The 17,899-nt window shown below is 36.6% G+C and overlaps 1 protein-coding gene across 43 annotated transcripts in view; it reads right to left on the bottom strand.

The window, feature by feature from the left end:
- LOC122333736 (calcium/calmodulin-dependent protein kinase type II subunit beta) overlaps positions 1 to 17,899 on the bottom strand; it is a 58,574-nt gene that overhangs the window by 16,644 nt on the left and 24,031 nt on the right. For 9 of the 43 annotated variants that reach the window (XR_006248666.1, XR_006248668.1, XM_043231450.1 and 6 more), the window contains exons 7-15: positions 17,169 to 17,271; positions 16,914 to 16,997; positions 15,428 to 15,522; positions 15,225 to 15,347; positions 14,682 to 14,765; positions 14,542 to 14,584; positions 10,167 to 10,247; positions 5,477 to 5,514; positions 853 to 885 (exon numbers count right to left, since the gene is read on the bottom strand). Coding sequence is in view for 40 of the 43 variants with exons in the window: in XM_043231450.1 (XP_043087385.1) it covers positions 853 to 885; positions 5,477 to 5,514; positions 10,167 to 10,247; positions 14,542 to 14,584; positions 14,682 to 14,765; positions 15,225 to 15,347; positions 15,428 to 15,522; positions 16,914 to 16,997; positions 17,169 to 17,271 (684 nt within the window). In the remaining 3 variants the exon portion in view is untranslated. The remainder of the gene's footprint in view (positions 1 to 852; positions 886 to 5,476; positions 5,515 to 10,166; positions 10,248 to 14,541; positions 14,585 to 14,681; positions 14,766 to 15,224; positions 15,348 to 15,427; positions 15,523 to 16,913; positions 16,998 to 17,168; positions 17,272 to 17,899) is intronic. The other 34 variants (XR_006248667.1, XM_043231453.1, XM_043231492.1 and 31 more) reach the window with 7 other exon arrangements.

Raw genomic sequence — 17,899 nt, 5'->3', positions numbered from 1 at the left:
AACATTTTTGCAACGCAATATCATCTTGATTTTTTTTTTTTTAATTAAGACTTTTTAGAGCCACGTAACAACTTTTTTTTCATTAATTGTGGCCTGAGCGAGTTCTTTACCAATTTTCTGAAATGTAACATTTTTAGAAACTTTCAATGTATCACACTGCATTGTTTGAGGCTTGTACATGATTTCTATGTGGTCTAGGCTGGTCATTTACTGGTCCGGGTGGTTAGAATAAAGTTGACTTGGTAGGATGTATTGAGAAAACTGGTTAAAAGGTAGTAGATCACACTAGAACAGCAAAAAACTGCTTTTTTCTGAATAAAAGGAATCAAAATGAGGAAAAAAACCCAACAGGATTAAAGCAAGCAGTTCAGAAAACCTGTGCTTGGTCCATTGCTTTCTTAGGAGAAAGTCGCAGTAGGAAAGCAGAACTAGAGAAGATCCACAGGAAGTATCCACAGGAAGTACAATCACATAACAGCAAACAGAGACACACACACACACACACACACACAAAGCAACGACAAAAAGCCGAACACACAAGACGTTCTGCGCCACAGTCTAAAACAAACACGACTCGCTGTACAACCCTACAGTAACGTCAACCCAAAAACGCTACGACCCTCACCTGCGTCTAAGGAGTCATTCAAAGCCATCTGACCCTTTAAACCAACCGCTTGACATTTGAGCAAGAATCAATATAGATCATTACAGAGGAAGGGTAGATTTATTCAACATTGTGCATTAAATGACATAAAAGCCCAACAGGATGAGCAAATGAATGAATGGATAAACAAGAGTGAGATGAGAAAGGGACCGAGGGATAAAGAGATTAGGATTAAATATCATTCTCACCATGTACTGAACGGCGGAGCTGGATTTCCGTTTCTGGGTGGAAAAAGGGGGTGATGGAGGGATGGAATGAGAGAGTTAAATACATGTTATGATGAAGGCTGAGATGAACATTAATCACACAGAATCGGACAGGAAGATGAGAGAAGGTGCGCGTGTGGCTTTTTGGCAAGAAAATGAGTTTTGTCTAGTGGATGAAGAGAGTTCTGATGTGATTTAATGCACAGAACAGTCCTTAAGGCCTTCTCGAGTATCTTAAGACATCATTTGACACGCACGCGCACACACACACACACACACACACACACACACACACACACACACACACACACACACACACACACACACACACACACACACACACACAGAGCTGCTGATGGGACTGAGTCAGTGCAGGTGTTGACAGAACTGTTCCTGTATCTCTATAGTTATGTATCTCAAAACCTTCAACTTTTTTTTCCTCTGAAAATAATTTAAAAGTTGGAAAGTTTTGCTTTTTGTCTAATCTAGAGAGATCGGTAGATTGATAGATAGAATGATAAATAGAATGATAGAACAATAAAAGGCAGCAACAGATATGTAGATAGATAGATAGATAGACAGATAGATAGATGATAGATAGACAGATAGATAGATAGATAGATAGATAGATAGATAGATAGATAGATAGGTAGATAGATAGGTAGATAGATAGATAGACAGATAGATAGATAGACAGATAGATAGGTAGATAGATAGATAGATAGATAGATAGATAGATAGATAGATAGATAGATAGATAGATAGATAGATAGATAGATAGATAGGTAGATAGATAGATGATAGATAGATAGAAAGATAGAATGAAAGAAAGAGAATGATAGAAGACAAAGATTGACAAATAGGATGATAGAACAATAGAAAGACGGTGATAGATAGATAGACAGAAAAAAGACAGACAAGACAAAAAATGACAGATATAATTATAGAATGACAGAACAATAAACAAAATGATGGAACAATAGAAAGACAATGATAGACAGAATGACAGATAGAATGATAGAACGACAGAAAGACAGCAATAGATGGATGATAGATCAACAGAATGATAACAGGATAGAAAGAATCACAGAGAATGACAAAAAAGATAGGATGATAGAATGACAGAACGATAAACAGAGTGATAGAACAATAGAAAAATAGAAAGACGGCGATAGATAGGCAAGATAGATGATAACATTTCAGTAAACTCCTCTTCCTGCCATTCTGATTCTACTTCCTGTCCTGTTATTCATCTGTAGTTTTTTTTCAGGCTGAGCTAGTGTTTGTGTGGCTCTGTAAGAGTTAAGAGCTCTTCTCACAGCTCCTCCGACCGCGATGCCGTTCATCGCACTGCAGCAACAAAGACAAGACAGAGCGCAGGAAAAGCAGGGAAATGTCAGAATGGAGGAGTGCGGAGAGCCAGTTGCTAAGCAATGAGTGAGGCGCAGTGGAAGCGTCTATTTCTGTCTCCCGGCTCCCAGAGTTCAAACCGCCAGCTATTCCTGGAGCGAGAGCTACATTCTCTCACGCTCACTCTGGATCGGGACGACACTGGATCCGGAGCCTGGCGTGGGAGGAGGGATCAGGGAATGATTGGCGGCGAGTGACGGAAAGTGCTTCACTAGCGCGCCCGACGATGAAAGATCACACCTGCCCCGGCAGATAATGAGAGCAATAGGAAAATGAGCGGCTCCCGCGGCAGGTGCAGCTTCGAGTGAACTTGTGGAGGAGATCCACTCAGCGGCTAACAGGAAGTGAACTCAGCCGAGGATGAGAACGCAGTCTGACTGAAGCGCCGATGTGGGCGGCGAGCCGTGCTGATTCAGACTCAAGCGCAGTCAGATACGCAGAGAAAGTCAAAATACAGCATCATATTACTTACTACACTGCCGCTCGAAACTTTGAGGTCAGTTATTTGTTTTTAAAGAAATACATACTTCTACTTAGTCAGCATGCTCGAAAGCGATAGAGCGGTGAGAAGAAAAACACTTTTAATGTTTAGCAATGCGAAGGATTCTTATGTCAAATATATGCTGCGCTTTTGAACACTTTATTCATGAAACAGTGGTTTTCAATACTGAAAATATAATAATAAGAAGTAAATCGGCATATTAGAATGATTTCCGAAGGATCACGTGTCACTGAAGACTGAAGTAACTAAAAAGTAAAGTACACTTTAAAATATAGTTAAATAGTAAAGAGCCATTTTAAAATCGTAAAAATATTTTACAAATTCATTCGCAAATAAACTAAACAGGAAAAAGAAAATACCACATTGTTAATTTTAATTAATTTTAATATTAACACAAAACAATAATGTGATAAATGCATGTGTGCAAATGTATATATATATATATATATATATATATATATATATATATATATATATATATATATATATATATATATATATATATATAGCAAATATTTTAACTAGAATTAAAACCAAAAATACTTAAAACTAAGTCAAAATATAAATTATAACAGTATCTCAAAAGATACTGAAATAACAGTGTATTTTTGATTTGATAAAAGGAACTTTGTTGAGCATAAAAGTCCTCTTTTAAAAACATTACACATCTCACCACTCCTAAACGTTTGAAGGATAGTATACCAAGATTAGCGTTTTGTTTTGTGCAATTCAGTAATGGAAGCATATTAAATTTAAACGTTTTTTTTCCGGTACAAAAATACTCAAATATTTATACATCGTGTTTATTCCTAACATCATAAAAAACCTGACAGCTAGAAAGACAAATCCGAGGAGGCAGTGTAGCTCAAGTTTAAGCGAAATCACTCTGCTGTACAAATTTAAAGCGTCACCTTCGCGGCTCAGCTGAAACATCCTCATTTATTCAAGACTAAATGTTAAAGAAACGCGGCATCAGCGCGAGACACAGCCGCAGGATTTTCCTTGGAGTGCTTTTCGGGTCGACCTCATAAAAACTTGCATGCTAAAAGATTACGTAACATATGATTAATGCTCAGCGCGGAGGGGATTATTCTCTAGATTAGACTCCACATCCAATCCCTAATAGAGAGCAGTCACAGTTTCATTTCTAATTCAGCGGTGCAATAGAGGTGAAAGCCGACCTTTTTACTCTGTCTGAGAGGATTATATGTTATCAGAACAAATGAACCTGCAAGTGCACTCTCACTAACAGCTCATTAAGGGTCGGAGGTCAACATCTGTGCGCGTTCACCTGATGCCGCGTGACGCACGCCGGGCAGGACCGACAGTGACCGGAGCGCTATGGGCAAACTATATAGAGATAATAATGAGATAAGATGCAGATCAGAAATGAAAGAAAGATTAAGGTTGAGCGCTCGAGCTTATGCTAGGGCTGGACGGTTTAATGCAGTGACGGCAAGAACAGCTAAACTGTTTCTTTAGCAGTGTATCTGTGGTGCAATTAGAGTTTTATTGTAACTATTAAAAATGCTGTTACCGGAACTAAATCTGAAATATAAATGTGAGATGAAACACGGCCCAAAAAAAAAAAAAAAAAAAAAAAATAAATAAATAAAAAAAAATAACTGAAATTAATCTGCTGGAAATAAATATAAAATTACTAAACATAAACTGAAATAAAAATAAAACAAATATAAACAGAAAAAAATGTAACATTGAAACGTTGCCTTGGCAATGAACTAAAAACAAGTTTAATTCGAAATACTAAAATTTAAACAAAAACTAAATCATAAAAACTTAACAACTAGTAATGTTGCTTCAGCAATTAAGTGAAACAAAGTAAGTTTAATTTGAAGGACTGCAATTTTTTAAACTAAAAGAGCTAAATATATTTAGAAAAGCACAAAAGTACTAACATTCAAACCCAAAAATATATAGAAATAAAAATAAAAAAGTAATCTAACTTAACCTGTTAATAAATACTATGATAGACAAAAAATAAAAATATAGCCTAAATTTTAGAAATGCATAGACATCCTACAAATAATACTAAAATAAAACCGAATGCAACATCACATATAGTTACAGTCGTTCCTATAAAAGTTATTTTACCCCAAGTATGGCTCATCCAAACATATTTATATGCATTACTGCTTTAACCCGTTTCATAATCTTTAAAAAAAAGAAAAAAAAGTTTACTTTTACCTTTTAAACCATTTTATTCACTGAATAATCAAAAAACAGGTACTATTAAGTAGTTATGTAATGCATAACATTTTTGAGTTTAAGGGAAAATGTCTATATTGTGATATACACTGTGAGTATAATATAATATTCATATTATGAAATAAAATGACTACCACCCACCACCAGCTCATTGTCCTGCTTGCTTAGAGAAGAACCAGCGAATCTAATTTTACAGAATAGACGCAAACACACACACACACACACACACACACACACACACGCACGCACACACACACACTGCTAAAAAAGGACAGAACATGAAGACAAACACAGCAACCGCAAACAAACAGACCTGCTTGAGATCAGACGCACAGTGGACGTCAAAACCTCCACTAATTAAAAAGCAAGAAACGACAAGGAATCCCTCCTCTATGGGAAACTGCGCTTGGTGCATGTGAACAGAAGAGGTACGAAAAAGAAGGGAAAGAAATTAAAAGCGGGTCTTACCTTGACATCGGCCTTCTTGTTGAGCAGGCTCTTGGCTGCTGTAGACGGGGAGAGAGGAAGCGCAAACATCAGCACGCTGGGATGAGAGCAACAGTCAACATTACCGGAGCGCTAATGGTGCTCGGCCAAACATGTCACATAACCGTCCGAGCCAGCCGGGGAAATCCCTCCCGCCCCGCGTCCAGAGGATTACAGCAGTCTAACACACAGCACACGTGGAGCCCGCGTCCGCACGCACATCACGAGTGTGCACGGTGCGGCCCACAGGCAAACCTGCTAGAATTAATCACCGAATGTGACCGAAACATCCCGTCCAGCGGTGAGGGGTTAGTGACTGACATGCACACGCAGGGGATGCGCTGGCGCACATGCAGAAGAGTGTAATATCTCACACACACACACACACACACACACGGTTACTGGACTTCTGTTTTATATTGTGCAGATTAATAGCTAATAAATATCCAATTTAGAGCCAGATTGCATTAAATATTAAGATATTTTAGATTTTTAGCATAAATTAAAAAACATTATCTGCACTTTATGCTTAAAACAAAAAGAAAATGTCAATTAATGCACATGGAAACATTCATTTATAGGTTTGTTTTTGTACTTTAAAAACAAAAATTACTGTAAGCGTAAGACTACTGTAAAAGTAACCTAAACTCTTTTGACCCTAAAATGCACTTTATCAAATTTTTTGAATCAAAAAACATTAACAGTATTAATGCGCTTTAAAACAAGTTTTTATTTTTTTATTCTTCATTTTATTTTACTTGTTACTGTGAGAAAAATAGCATATATTTATATATTTTTTCATAGAAATGCCATACATAAATAAGAATAACCATACAACTATACAAACTAACTAGTCATTTCAAATTGCATTAGAGAAAAATATTTTTGTTACATTTCTTTCCATCAATTTTAAAAATATTTAGTTTCTTTCTCTCTCTTTTTTTATACATTAAAAAAAAAGATATCATAGATTGTTTTTTTATGCTCACCAAGGGTGCATTTATTTGATACATTATAATAAAACACTAGTTTTTTAAATACATAAAAATATAAATATTTGAATAAAAAATATACTATTTTCATATATTTTAAAATGTAATTCTTAAAATGTATTCTTGTGATGCAAAACTGAATTTTCAGCATCATTACTCCAGTCTGTATTTCACACAATCACCAGAAATCATTCTGATATGCTGACTTGTAACTAAATAAATCCACAAACTCATGCGCTCTGCTATTAAAGCACGATACGTTCAAACATAATTTGCTCATGTGGCGGCAAGGACCTGCAAAATGAGAATGCTGAAGTTTGTCCGAGTGAACAAAAGACAATTTCTCATCATTAAGATGAAATCAAATGAAATGGAGCTGGCAAATCCTATATTAGGTTAAATCTTCACTGCCATGGCAACACAGAAGCAAATATTCGGAGTGTTTCTACAGCGCTAAAGACCCCTGACTTCATTAATCTGTGCAGATAAGACGGAGGTGTTGCGCGAAGGGAGGGTTGAGAAAGACAGAAAAAGAGAGAGAATCTTACCTTGACACAAATGTTAGAGGCAGAGAGGAACAGAGAGAAGGAGAGATTAAGAAAGAATAGATTAAGAGAGGGAGATCAGCACGGGTTCATCTGGAGTGTGTTTATTTGGACGAGGGCAGGGGGTTCAAATGTGCGTTTTTTAACTAATGCATAAAAAAAGGGTTACGTTCCATTCTTTGGTTTTATTTTCTAAACGTTATCTTGCGCCATTTTCAAGCCTCCTCCTCCGCGAAACACTTGTAGTGACACCTAGAGGTGATAACAAACCCCATTCATCTAAAACACCTGAGACGCGCACACACACACACACACACACACACACACACACACACACACACACACACACACACACACACAGAACACTGCAAAAACTTGGGAGGACAAATGCAGAGATGGCCATCTGTGGGGAAAAAAAAAAATCTGCAAAACAGATCAAAACAAAATATCCTGACCGCTAAGAATTATTTTAAGACCGTCAAGCATTGCACTATGGGTAAACCAGGTCACAAGTGTTACAGATGCATTGCTGTCCAACCAAATTAATCTCAAAACGTGCAAAATGGTTATCAAATAAATATAAACCACCTAGACTAGTCTTGGGCTGAAATGAAACTTAAAGAATACTGCAATTTAATTTAATGTCCATAGGTTATATTTGAATAATGCTGTTGACCCTCTGTGTGAATAAATAGTTACAGAAATATATAATATATTGTGGGGCAAAATTTTACTTGCTCTCAAATTGTTCTAAAGCTGTATGGATTTCTTTGCTTTGTTCAAAACAAGATGATATTTTGAGGAATGTGGTAACTGGTTTCCGACCACCCACAAAAATATTATGGAAAAAAAAAAAATTGTCTTCCACTGTATGGACAAAAATACTATAAAAACCATTTGAAAAAAATATGGAAGTCAATTGGAAACAAAACCATTTGACTTCTCCAGCGTGGAGAAAAATACAATGGATGTCAATGAGACCCAAAACCATATTTTGGACAATAAAGTACTAGATGGGACACGAACTGTTTGGTTCCCCCACATTCTTCAAAATATTTTCCATGCTCTAAATAGAAAGTAAGTCGTACAGGTTTAGAATGACATTCAAGAGTGATCAGCCTAAATGATGAGTTTTCATTTTTGAACGGATCGCCTAGAAAATAAGCGGCGGCAGTCAACAATAGCATACAGACATCAAGCTCAAAATACGCTGATAACATTAACGGGAAAATCTGCCGCACGGATGCTGCAACCAGCCATCACTGCAAACAACCCTAGAATGAACATTGAACCCCCTTGCCTGAGCACACAGGTTTAAGACGCATGCACTTGGAGCAGATCGGATCGGATCATATCAGGCTTCTCCTGCATCAGGAGACATGCGTGTGCTCTCGTGCAACGTTCAGTCATCAGCAGGCAGGCAAGAGAAAGAGAGAGAGAGAAACCTACAGTTAAGAGATCTGACACGAAATAGGAACCCGAGGGAGGAAGAAAGAGGCAAATGGTTGGATGGAGCGAGCGGACAAGTAGAGGAGAGAGAATGAGTGCAAAAAGAAGTCACCAGAGAGACCAGGAAAGAGAGGATATAAAGGGACCCCGATGGAAAAACCAGCTGAAACCAACTGCTGATATCGGCGCTTTACATCTGACTGGCCTCCTGCTGCGCTATTTACAGGACACATTGATTGTAGATTTACCTGCACATGATCATCGCATTAAAACGAGATGAACTACGGTTGGTCACGCTAAATGAGAGTCAGATGGTCTGCCATCACAGTAGATTTCATGCTCTATACACTTCGATTTATATGAATGTGAGACCAGAAACGGTGAGAATTCAGCACTAGACCAGACCTTCTGCAGATAATCAGCATACAGAGACTATACTGGACTAACCTTCACATTTAATTGCATTCACTGGATGGGGTTTTGATCTGGTAAGAATTGGTAACCGCTTTAGACAACAAACCTGCAAGCACATTAAAAAAAAAAAAACGCCTTAAACTGTTATGACCTGGTTTTTCCAGCAGGGGAGAGAAAAGCAGATGATTTTGTGGGGTGTTCTCACTGACTGTGATTTGACTAAATGACATGAAGTCTGTCAATTCAGCAATGAAACAAAAGCATAAACTTTTTTTTTTATTTACTTTATGTAAACAGAGCAGCAATTACCAATAGCAGTAAGCAATTTTTCAAACGCATTTAGCTGACACTTTTATTACAATTTTGAATAACTAGCTTCTTTTTGAATGTACTTAAAAAATATTATTTATTCCTGTAATGCAAATTTCAGCATCAATACTCCAGTCTCCTGTTGAATGATCTTTCATACGTGTATATGCAGATATACTGCTGCTCAAGAAACATTTCTTCATATTTTTTGTGGAAACTGATGATGCATTTTTTTTATTTTATTTTTTACAGGATTCTTTAATGAATATAAAGTTCGAAAGAACAGTTTTTATTTAAAATATAAATATTTTGCAACATTATAAAAATGTATTTACTTCCACTTTCAATCAATTTAATGCGTCAAAGCTGAATAAATATATTACAAAAATAGCATTTAAAAAAAGGCTGGTGTATATCAAATGTATATATTTTATTAAATGACCTATTTTAGAAACTAAGCCTGTGCACAGCTGCCCTAATGCAAACTGTGCATTAAATACCAGTTAGTTTCATGCATTAAGAATCATGGATCATGCTCATGATTTAATGCATTATGCACAGTGGCAATCCTATCAATTTCTTCTTCAGAATTTTAGCTGTAAGAAAAGCAGTCGAGTCCATTTAGGATCAGATATTCACAAACTATCGCTCAAGGCTATATGAACAACTCGACCTGCAGCGATGTACATCACAGCCAGTGTGAACACTGCTTTCTGAAAACTGCATGAGAGAAATAAAGAGGAAGAAGAGAGATACCGTAGAACTGAAGGACTAAAGAAAAAGAGATCTAACGGCCATTCCCAAAATCAGCCAGCGGCGTCTGAAGAGCCGAACACGAGACCGCTGTGACCGCGTCATGCTCCAAGCTCCATGCTGAATGTGAATCATGAGAGATGGATGGATGGATGGATGAATGGATGGATGGAGGGATGATGGGGTGAGACGTGAGGGGACGAGGGCTACCTTGTTCCACCAGACCGGCGGTGGTACCGGCCGCAGCGGCGGCTGCAGAGACGGAGGCGGGAGCCGTGGTCTGCCTGCCCACTGCCAGACACACACAGACACACACATATGCCCATCGTGCCATAGACTACTGGTTCTCAACTGGTTTTGCCAGCGCAGTACCAACACGGCTTAGACTGCGCAAAAATAAAGAAAAAAGTCCTAAATGCATTTATGGCCTATGAAGCCAGTTCAACAATGCGTCCTAACCAGACACGATATGACAAAAGGCATTTTTGTCCCTTGGAACAACGGCATACAAAATTTTTACAATGATAATCTGATTTTGCATCTGATTTTATTTTTAAAAACGGTTATTTTGAAAATCATTCTGTGAGACCTTTATAACAAATTTTCCTGACGCTGATTATGAAACATGGATTTCATTCATGGAGTCATTTTTATTTTTATTTTCATTTTTATTATTCAATACCTGTATATAAACAACAGATAACCTGCATATATATATATATATATATTATATAAAAATAACTACATTGTAATATTATATTTGTTTTTGTGTATATATATATACACATATATATATATATATATATATATATATATATACATTATATATATATCAATTAATATATATATATATATATATATATATATATATTATATATATATATATATATATATATATACACATTATTTTATATATACAATTACAGTATGATTTCATTAACCATCTACCCATTTATATTTGTTATATTTAATTTGCATTAATCATATCTTTCATGCATTAAACCCAAACAATTATACATCCTTTTACTTTACATTCATATAAATACAGGTCTTAAAAAGTATACAAACTTGAAACCACTAACTGGTGTGTTTTCTTTTATGCTCTTTGTTATAATAATAATAATAATAATAATAATAATAATAACAACAACAACAACAGAGTTAGATCTGGAGTTAATCATATTTATAAGCTAAACAGGGTTGGATTTGGTTGTTTTCATCAACTCTAAACAGACTCTGGAGCTCAAAGTATGTTATACTTAACCTGTCTGTGTTAACTAATGTCTAATTTTAACTTCTACCAAGTGACAGATGAATTTACGGCAAACACACGGCCCTTTTACATTAGATTACATTTTTAGGTCACAGCCCACCAGTTGAGAACCACTGCAGTAGACATTGAGAGAAAAAACAAAGGATAGAGCAGTCTGTTAGCGTGGAGAGAGTTAGCTGGAAACACAAGCCGCTGTCTGCAACCAGAGAGGGATTTTGAGAGTCCATTACAGTAGGTGGTGTAATCATATAATAAGGTTTTCCCTGTCACTCTGGAATAAAGAAAAGGCTCATTTTCTTGTCGAGCGCTCCTCGGGGAGCCACTCTCTCCTATCAGCGGGGAACGTGCCACTTTCGCCAGCGCCAATCTATTCTACGGTAAAACAGAGCAAAGCGTTTATTTGGGGGTCGGAGTTTTGGCGTCGTGAGAACGCAGTAGAAATACAGCGGGAAAATGTGACAGAATGACAGAAGACGTAAACAAGCTCTCATCAGGCTATATTGTGGAAAACATGGATTTACTTGTTCTTCTGAGAGAAAAAAAAAAGGTCAATCTGCAAAAACGTTCACCCATATTTACTATATTCAAACTAACTGATTCATGAACAAATGACTCTTTTCAACTGTTTTTTAAAGATGTTAACATAACATTTAATTTCTTTTAAATGAAATTATAAATATATATTTTATAATATATTAAAATACAAATAGAAAATAATGGAAAATAAACAAGTGCTGTCAAATAATTAATTATATTAATTATAATAGTTAGGTTACTGTGTATTGTATTATCTATATATATATATATATATATATATATATATATATATATATATATATATATATATAACACACACAAACAGAATATATTTTAAAATTATTTACATGTATATACACAATTATATTTTTATATTTTATATATTTAATATAAACAAAATTTCTCATAATATATATATATATATATATATATATATATATATATATATATATATATATATATATATATATATATATATATATATATTTTTTAGAGGGTATTAATCATGATCAATCGTTTGACAGGACTAAAAAAAAAATAAAAGGAAATAAATATTTTAGTAGTTTAGTATTTAAATTGTTTAACAAATCAATCCACATATGTTTTCTTCAATCCTAGTTGATTTCTCTGAAGTGTGCCCTTATTTACATAATTATTTTTTTATCTCCATCCAAACACCCCTGAAAGTATATTTAACAAAAATAAACATTTTTATAGTAAGAAATTATGTTTATATGCTAAATGTCTATTTTTAGCTTGGATGGGTCATCGTTGAAGAGGATGAAAAGCAAAAAAATAATACATTCTTTTTAAAAAAAGAGTGAACGGAGGCCGAATAAAGGGTAAGAGACTGACATACGAGGGCAAGTGTGTGGAGTGATGCTCGGACGCTCCCACGCCTCCTCTACCACAGAGTCACCCGCGGGATGAGGTAATTACAGTAATGAGAGCAGAGAGAGGACGGCTGACGAGAGAGAGAGAGAGAGAGAGAGAGAGAGAGAGAGAGAGAGAGAGAGAGATAGAGAGAGACAGAGAGAGAGAGAGAGACAGAGAGAGAGAGACAGAGAGAGAGAGACAGAGAGAGAGAGAGAGAGAGAGAGAGAGAGAGAGAGAGAGAGAGAGAGAGAGAGAGAGAGAGAGAGAGAGAGAGAGAGAGAGAGAGAGAGAGAGAGAGAGAGACAGAGAGAGAGAGAGAGAGAGAGAGAGAGAGAGAGAGAGAGAGAGAGAGAGAGAGAGAGAGAGAGAGAGAGAGAGAGAGAGAGAGAGAGAGAGAGAGAGAGAGAGAGAGAGAGAGAGAGAGAGAGAGAGAGAGAGAGAGAGAGAGAGAGAGAGAGAGAGAGAGAGAGAGAGAGAGAGAGAGAGAGAGAGAGAGAGAGAGAGAGAGAGAGAGAGAGAGAGAGAGAGAGAGAGAGAGAGAGAGAGAGAGAGAGAGAGAGAGAGAGAGAGAGAGAGAGAGAGAGAGAGAGAGAGAGAGAGAGAGAGAGAGAGAGAGAGACAGAGAGAGAGAGAGAGAGAGAGAGAGAGAGAGAGAGACAGAGAGAGAGACAGAGAGAGAGAGAGAGAGGAGCGCATCTAAAACGCTCCTCAAACAGGAACACTGTTGCTTCCGCCCACCAGCCTGCTGTTGAAGTGTGAGTGAGTGAGTGAGAGAGAGTGTGTGTGTGTGTGTGTGTGTGTGTGTGTGTGTGTGTGTGTGTGTAAATAGGGATGTGAGAGAGCAGATGCTTCATTACAGCAGAAATAAATCACATGTTATTATAAACGCCAGTTCTCACACACGGCGTTTGGCACAGACGCAAACATCCAGAATTCTGTTTGGCCGTACGCGGCTCGCTGCTCACAAACGCCACGCACTTCCTACAGAAGCGCTCGTCTCTGAACCAATCTGTCAGGACACGGCCCCGACTCTGAACGCCCAGCTGCTCTCCAATTCGAATAGTTGGAAAAGAAACAGCGTATCGTTCCCTTAGCTGCTTCAAAGCATAAAGCAGGATTTATTAATAGCATGAATGTTTAGCTTCGAGATCATTTAAAGGGACAGTTCACCCAAAAAACGACAACCAGTCATCATTTGCTCGGTCTCATGTTGTTCCAAACCGTATGATTTTCTTTCCCACCATTGAACACAAAAGATGTCAGGCAGAATGTTGATGCTGTTCTTTTTAACAAAAGTGAATGGCCATGGTTTATCTGTCCATATAACAATACAATAAAAGCACTATAACAGCAGTTCATCTGACTTGTGCACTTTATTCCAAGTCTATTGAATCCATATGACAGCTTGTGTTAGGAAAAAATCCTTTACACTCACACAAAGATTCAAAAGTTGTATTTTTCAATCAGTCACCATTCACTTGCATTTTATGGAAATTCAAATTCAATATTAAATTCAATAAAAAGAAACCACACTGGTTTGGTAGGATATGACGGCGAGCAAATGATCAAAATGTTCATTTTTGGGTGTTGAAAACTAAAACCATAATTAAAAAAAAATAAATAAATAAAAATAAATCTTAAATTTGAAAATCTAAATGCCTCTGACAATTAATAATAATAATTTTTTTAAAAGGTTTTTAAAAAATTGCTAACGCACCAACTGAAACAGGAATTAATTAAAGCTAGATAGAATTAAATTAAAATTAAATTGGCAAAAAAACTAAATTAAACGTCCGTGTTGAAACGTCCGTCAACGCAATCTGGGTTGGTCGAGTGATTACGTCTTCGATTTGTTTTTCAGGATACAATGTCTGTGCATGAGGACTGATGTAAACTTACCAGAGAAATTGCGCGACACCAGCATGGTGGTCAAGATGGCTCCCTATACGCGAGAATCATGGTGAACAGATCATCACAGGGTGAGCTACAGTCGTCTACAAATGACATGCTTCCATGTAATGACTTTAACATCAGCAGACCTTGAGTTTCCTTCTTGCGTTGAACTTCTTCAGGCACTCGACTGTTTCCTGTCTGTGCATCATGGACGCCACAGTGGAACGTTGCTGTGGAAAAACGAGGGATTGGATTATCGATTCAAATCATAGGTACAGCTTTGCATATGGTTTTGAGTCACAGGGCCAGTTTTACTAACTTCTGGCGTTAAAATTGTACGGTCAAGTGTTACTTTACAAGTGTTACAACTATTCCTTTAAACAATTTTTTGCTTAAAATGGCTGCAATTATTGTTGCTAGGAGATGGCACAGAGAGAACGTGGTAGAAGGGAGAGGATTTTTTTCAACAGGTCTTAATTTATTTTCGCCAGAAGAAGAACACATTATCCAAACATATCGTTTCTTGCTTCAGGAAACAAAAGACAACCAGAAACCCTCAACCAGCTCTTTCTAATCTTCCAGCAAACCTTCATTTTCGGTGCACTTTTAATCTTTTTATTCACGACTACGCTAATTTGCGGTGTGTTGGCATTTTGTGCTGGTCGGTGGCTGCTAATGCTAACACTTACGCAGACCCACGGGTGTTTCAGAGCCTCCTGGGCAGTTATTCTCTTAGCTGGATTGATGGTCAACATCTGATTGATGAGGTTTTTGGCTTCAGGGGTGACCGTGTCCCACTCTGGAGAGGGGAACTACAGAAGACATGGAAACTCATGGGTATGCATCGACTCCACTCGTTGTACTGTATGATTGAAATTACAAGGGGACTCACGTCGTAAGCCCCAGCTTTGATCTGTTGGTAGAGTTTGTGCTGGTCTTCATCCCAAAATGGAGGATATCCCACCAGCAGAATGTACAGGATGACTCCTGCAATCACATTGTAGTTATTCCACTTCTAACGGATTCTATGCTATTCTGTGTTTAATTCTCTAAGTACTAACACAGACATTTAGGCACACTTCCATAAAGAAACATATACATATACATATATATATATACATATACACATATATATATATATATATATATACATATACACACATATATACATATACACACATATATATATATATATATATATATATATATATATATATATATATATATATATATATATATATATACATATAAAACAAAATTATATTATACAAAAATACAACCTTAAACTTTTACTCTTTTCTTTGTATACTGTCTCAAATTTCACAATTTCTAATTCATAAAATACTATAAATATATTATAATAAGTAACATAAAATATAGAAATATATTACGATGTGTTGAATTGAAACAGTGATTACATTTTAAAATATTTTCAATATTATTCAATAATATATAAACCGCTTTTCTGTATCGCTCATCCAAAAAAAAATTCTATATCATATTCAGTAAATTAATAAAATATAAAAATCTAGAAAATAAAATAAATTAATAAAATACTATAAATGTAATAAAAATTAAGAAATAGTAAAATAAAATGGAGAAATAATTTCAGTTTACATGAAATGATTCATTCAAATTCTGTTTTTTTAACTGATTGTTTGTAATAACTCTGTATTTCTGAATCATTTGACTGTAAAAGTCATTGCAAATTTAATCAGAAATTGAGTGTCAATCCCGTTTACACACTGCCCCTGAAACTGTTGTCTGTAACAAAAATTGGATCGATTTTCTGCAATTTTGCATCTTTAACAAGCATTCTAATAGAAAGGACGATGAATATGAAAAAAAAAATGTTTGGGAAAAAAACTAAATAAAAAAGATTCAGTGTGCAAAAACAGAAATAAGGCAGAAATTTGTTTGGAGACTAAAACTGCCAGAAGGGTTCAAGATTGTCTCTAAACATCACGCAGCCTGGTGATAAACAGTCTAAATTATATTTGTAACAAATGTATAATTGGGAACAATATTGAGCGTTTTGAGAATGACTCCTCTGAATCCACGGTGTAAAACCAATCCTAATAAACCGCTTTGACCAAATGAATAAGAATTCCCAACCCCGGACCAAAAAACCACCAACCCACCTACTGATCTGCAAAGCAATTAAACGCTCAACTATCGATACTCTAGAGAAAGCGAATGTGAAACACGACGGTGAAAGCGGCGCTTGGCAACAGCCTCTTGACAACACCTGCCGGAGAAGAGCTCTCCACATCTGAGAGCTGATGTGTCTGAAAATGTGCGGGGCGTCGAGAGAGCGAGCGAGAAAGAAGATAGAAATAGATGCAAAGAACTCTATCGGGAGGGAGCGTGTGACTCACCACAGGCCCAAATGTCCACAGGTTTCCCATAAGCCTCCTTTCGTAGCACTTCTGGGGAAAGGTAACCTGGCGTTCCAGCGAACCCTGCGTGCGAAAAGCAAACATGCACACCTGAAAAGGCAACATCCAGGCCCTTTACGGCTTTGCATGTTGGAGAAAACCATTTGGGTGCCGGATTATGTGCTTGGAAGTAGCGAAATCGGCAAATAAAGGCAAACCGCTTTTGCTCTGGGAGAGTTCAAACCGGCCACGTACCAAACCAGGCCTGCTGGTCCCCTTGCACTTCAATGGCCAGGCCAAAGTCGGCCAGCTTGACGGCGGCGTTCTTGCATTTACTGGCCAAGAGCAGGTTCTCCGGCTGGGGGGGAGATCAGGGACGCACTCATATTACTGCTGATCCAAAATCTGATACATGTCACCTTTTAACATCGGACACATAACATACAACCACAGCTGCGCAACAGATACGGCAAACAAACAGAATCGGCTGCAAAAATACGTGTTCGGTCGCCGGTAGAGATCGCTGGAAGAGCATTTCCAGTGATGTTCTACTGCTTTACATTTCAAATCAGAAGGGAGCGTGATATCTACGATGGTTGATCGGCTGAAATAAGACGGCTATGGTTAGCATAGCAGGTGTTCTAGAAAAACATCTAACAACCAAAATACAGACGATAAATGATGCTGTTCTCAATCATGTTTAATTTTAGTTCAGTTTTGGGTTATTTGTTCTTGTTAGGTTTTTTTTTTTTTTTTTTTTACATTTTTTACTTTTAATATATTTTTATTTAGTTTAGTTAATAAAACCTAATAAAATCAATAATAATAATAAAAAAAATGAAATAAAAAAGGAAATATTCTTAATTTAATTGGTTCCCAACAACTACTATTTTAATTGTATTTTTAAAAGAAACGGGTCTCCCACGAGCAAACTTAAAATTTCAAGCCAACCGGCTTCAACATATTTTTACGTTTTCTCAACTTCG

Source organism: Puntigrus tetrazona, unplaced genomic scaffold (assembly GCF_018831695.1).
Source record: "Puntigrus tetrazona isolate hp1 unplaced genomic scaffold, ASM1883169v1 S000000373, whole genome shotgun sequence".
Lineage (NCBI taxonomy): Eukaryota > Metazoa > Chordata > Actinopteri > Cypriniformes > Cyprinidae > Puntigrus > Puntigrus tetrazona.
The sequence above is the reverse complement of the archived record's forward strand: the minus strand, read 5'-3'. Positions and strand labels throughout refer to the sequence as shown.